General features: G+C 37.7%; 1 protein-coding gene across 1 annotated transcript; it reads right to left on the bottom strand.

Moving 5' to 3' along the window:
• On the bottom strand, positions 1-3,697 carry sptssa (serine palmitoyltransferase, small subunit A). Its single transcript, XM_007240468.4, has 2 exons — positions 3,488-3,697; positions 1-755 (listed from the first exon to the last, which is right to left on the bottom strand). Exons 1-2 carry the CDS (start codon positions 3,588-3,590, stop codon positions 652-654), a joined length of 207 nt encoding a protein of 68 aa, XP_007240530.2. The 5' UTR covers positions 3,591-3,697; the 3' UTR covers positions 1-651.

Below are 3,697 nucleotides of genomic sequence, written 5' to 3'. Positions count from 1 at the left end.
TTTAAAGAGAAGGAGGTATTTATTGAAGGTCATATTTATATACACAGGGAAAGGTGCCACAGAATTACCACCTGAGAGACTCGTTTAGTTTTAAAATAGTAACAATGAGATTTAATATACAGGCATTTCTCAGCAAGAGGTCATACAGATGGTGAATAAGAAAAAGAAAATCTATCTACACATTGCTGCAGTGTGGTCAAAACAAAATTAATCTTGTCAACAGTCAAAATAAATTGTTATAAAACATTACAAATATGTATACAATTAAATATACACATTTTAATATCACAAAATACAGTATTTACCATCTCAATAAGCCGCCGCCATCAAAGGAAACTGAAGCATTATAAAAATGTCAGCATTATATAAAAAGAAGCATCATTTACTACAGGGCAGTATGTGTGCTTAGAGTCTGACAGACCGCACACTTATAAGGGACTACGAAGCCACAGACATTACGTCTACAATGGATCCATTCAAATGCCTCCACTGCTTCATGATCCTTTATCGTCCTTTCTCCACTGTCTCAGGCCAACTCTTCATGTTCCCAGTGACCACAGGTACAGCGCAACAATCCTGCAAGGAAATTCCTCTTTTTGTCCGCCAGGGGGAAACAATGGACATCCTGAAATGTGGCAGAAGCTCAGTCTGTCATTGGACCACTTCAAAGTAGTGTAAAATGGCCATGATGTGTTGGGGCATGAACACGTAGCCTGTGTACACGGCCATGGCTGCTACAGAGACCAAGAGGGAATCTGACATTGTGTTAAGAAAATATTTAATTTGTAAAGAGACCTACAGTATTTAATATGGTAAATCTAAACGCTTACTACAAACCCCAAAAAAAGAAACAAGAAAACAAAAACAACCTCTGATATTCTGTGCAGATTTCAGAGACTGTATGCAGAAAGCTTCTCAGACCAAATAGTGTGGAACAGATCTAGTGCAGAACAGATCTTAAATCAGAATTCCTACTCTGAGAAACTTAAAGAGCACTGATTTCATTTCAGAAAACCTCACATACTACATATCGAAATGTTTGGTAACACCTCTTATAAACATTTTAAGGTTAAATCCTATGCCTAATACCAGACTTGGGATAGAAGGGTATAAAGCCCACCACTGTGTTTCACAGTGTAGGTTGTTGGTTCATGTGTCTAATCAAATTAATTATTATTTATGAATATAACTAAGAGAATGTGTGGTTGTTTGGAATCCTACATCAACTCTTCACAGGTATAAATCAACATGCACCGACAGGCAGTGCAAATTACATTAAACAAGATCACATTTCATTTCCCCCTCTTCCCATCATCATGCAGAAACACTGGTCTAGACAGTAGACACTCCCTAATTCAGTGTTCTGCTCGTAAGTATATCATGACACTGTACCAGTATATTTTAATATAAATCCTCACACAAATACAGTACCAGCCAAAAGTTTGGACACACATTCTCATTTAATGTTTTTCTGTATTTATTTTTTTTCTACACAAAAAGAGCTGATGAGCTGGAGCTTCACAGAGTGAAGGAAAAGCAGCAACTATTGTTCAGCACCTCCAGAAACTCCTTCAAGACGCTGAGAAATATATTCCAGGTGACTATCCCTCTTGAAGACACTGAGAAAATACCAAGCGTGCACAGATCTTCCTTTAAATGTGGCTACTTAGAAGAATCTACAGTGTAAAACTTTTTTTTTGTTTACAATCCTGTATAGCTTTAATGTAGTGCTGCACTGTATACGGAATACCACAGAGAATTTAAAACTGGTATGTATTTTTTTTTACATACTGCCATACCGCTAGAGGCACTGCGGAGCACTGTGTAGAAGCACACAGTGCAGAACAGCACCACCAAAGAAGCACACAGCTCATAAGATAAAGCTAGTCAGTTAGTATAACAAGCTAACGTACTGCAATGACTGAAGCGAGAGCAATAGAATTGCACAATCGATCCACAGCTCAGAGAAAAGTTCCCATATGAGACCAAAATCAGTCCTGAGTGCAGAGTCACTTATTCAGCACAAGAGACAAAACTCCTCTAAAACACTGAATATGAGAAAGGAACTATACCCTTTTAAATATATTAACATTGTAGCTTAAAAGGTAATATTATTGCTCAATGAACTGAATGTATTTGTTAACTGGAGAGAAAAGGGGATCGTGGCTGATTTTAATACTGTAATTGCTTCAGAAAAATATAATATAAATTGATATTAAACGTGTGTCTGACTTGTGTAATAGAGCTTTTGAAAAATATATATTTTAAATACTTAAACATTCAGTATTTTAGGTCTATGTATGGTGTTTATGGAACTATTTAAAAAGGAAGAAGTGCCAAGTTGTTGCCATATCTCTTTCTATGGTCTATTATTTACATTCTTCAGCTGTTTTTCGGCTAATGAAGCCTGATTTCTTCATATATTATGCAATTTTGTGGGACAAAGTAAACCCAATAGTTTTGTAATGTTTTATATAAAAGTACCCCTAATAGTAAGTCACAAACCTATATAAAAGCCCAGTCATGCAAAAAAAAAAAGAAAAAAAGAAATAAACTAAAAACCTAAAAAGAAAGAAAAAAACGCATTGATTGTAACTGGTACTGTTTAAATCACACGCTATCTGAAGTCAAAATCATCAACAGCACAAATCCATATCACTCATCAACTCCTCTCACACGCCAATACAGGCGTGGCCTGACAGAACAAAACAAAACATTTTATACTGACAATGAAAGCGTCTCTATTTACATATACACAATGGGTGCTAAAATTGTACATATATAAGGCTTGTTTTACATAATTTAGTTAGTTAGTTTTAATTGTGAGATTAAATACGAACGCGCTTCTTCCGTTTTGAGGCGTGCACGACGTGATGACGCAGGGCTGCGTGGATCAGATCTTGTGATCTACAAGTCATAAATACTACCACTTTAAGGACAGAGTGATTTAAAGATCTGTCCACCAGCCAGTTACTGTACTACTACTACTAATAATAATAAAATAACATATATACAGATTTTCCTTGAAGTTTACAGAACAATAACAGTGATTAGCAACAGTTTATCCCATCAGTGCTCGTACAATATATGTGTAAACAGTGTAAATCATGCGTACCGGTGACTAGTAATCTGATACTATATAACCCACTGTACTGATGAATCACTCCATCCAGCTAGCCCAGTTTCTCAGCCAGCTCAGACCTCTGAGGTCAGCTGATACAGTAGTTATTCAATGAAACCCCGAGTCAGTAAAAGATCCCACACATAGAAATCAAACAGCTCTATCTTATTATTAGATTATCTGTAATATAACAACTTTAACCCACTGACAGTAGGTTAATGTGAAATCTCACACATGCACTTGTTGCTAGCTGTAGCTAAAGGGCTAACGAGGTTATTACACAGGACACAGGCAGGCAGGTAACACAGCTATAGCTAACACCCCGCTCCCCCTCATCTCTACACTGAAACACCGGGTAAAGGATACTGAAGACGGTCCGCTCCCACGGCTCCAGCATATACAGCGCTGTGACTAGGAGGTACTGGTAGTAAAACCAGGAGATCTGCTTCCAGGCATCTCCAATCGCCATGTTCTGTTCTCTCCTCTCCCGTCTCAGCTCCTCCGCTCCCTTCCGCCTTCTTCACAAAGCGTGGATTATTGAAAATGACGACACGGCGACTCGCGGAGCTGCTGTTA

The sequence above is a fragment of the Astyanax mexicanus genome, chromosome 14 (genome assembly GCF_023375975.1).
Source record: "Astyanax mexicanus isolate ESR-SI-001 chromosome 14, AstMex3_surface, whole genome shotgun sequence".
Lineage (NCBI taxonomy): Eukaryota > Metazoa > Chordata > Actinopteri > Characiformes > Acestrorhamphidae > Astyanax > Astyanax mexicanus.
This window is presented reverse-complemented; position numbering and strand designations above follow the sequence as displayed.

Coding starts and splice junctions, on each gene's coding strand:
- sptssa (XM_007240468.4), bottom strand. CDS start 3,590: ATGGCGATTGGAGATGCCTGGAAGCAGATCTCCTGGTTTTACTACCAG. Junction 756..3,487: donor GTGGGAGCGGACCGTCTTCA/GTATCCTTTACC, acceptor ACACAATGTCAG/ATTCCCTCTTGGTCTCTGTA.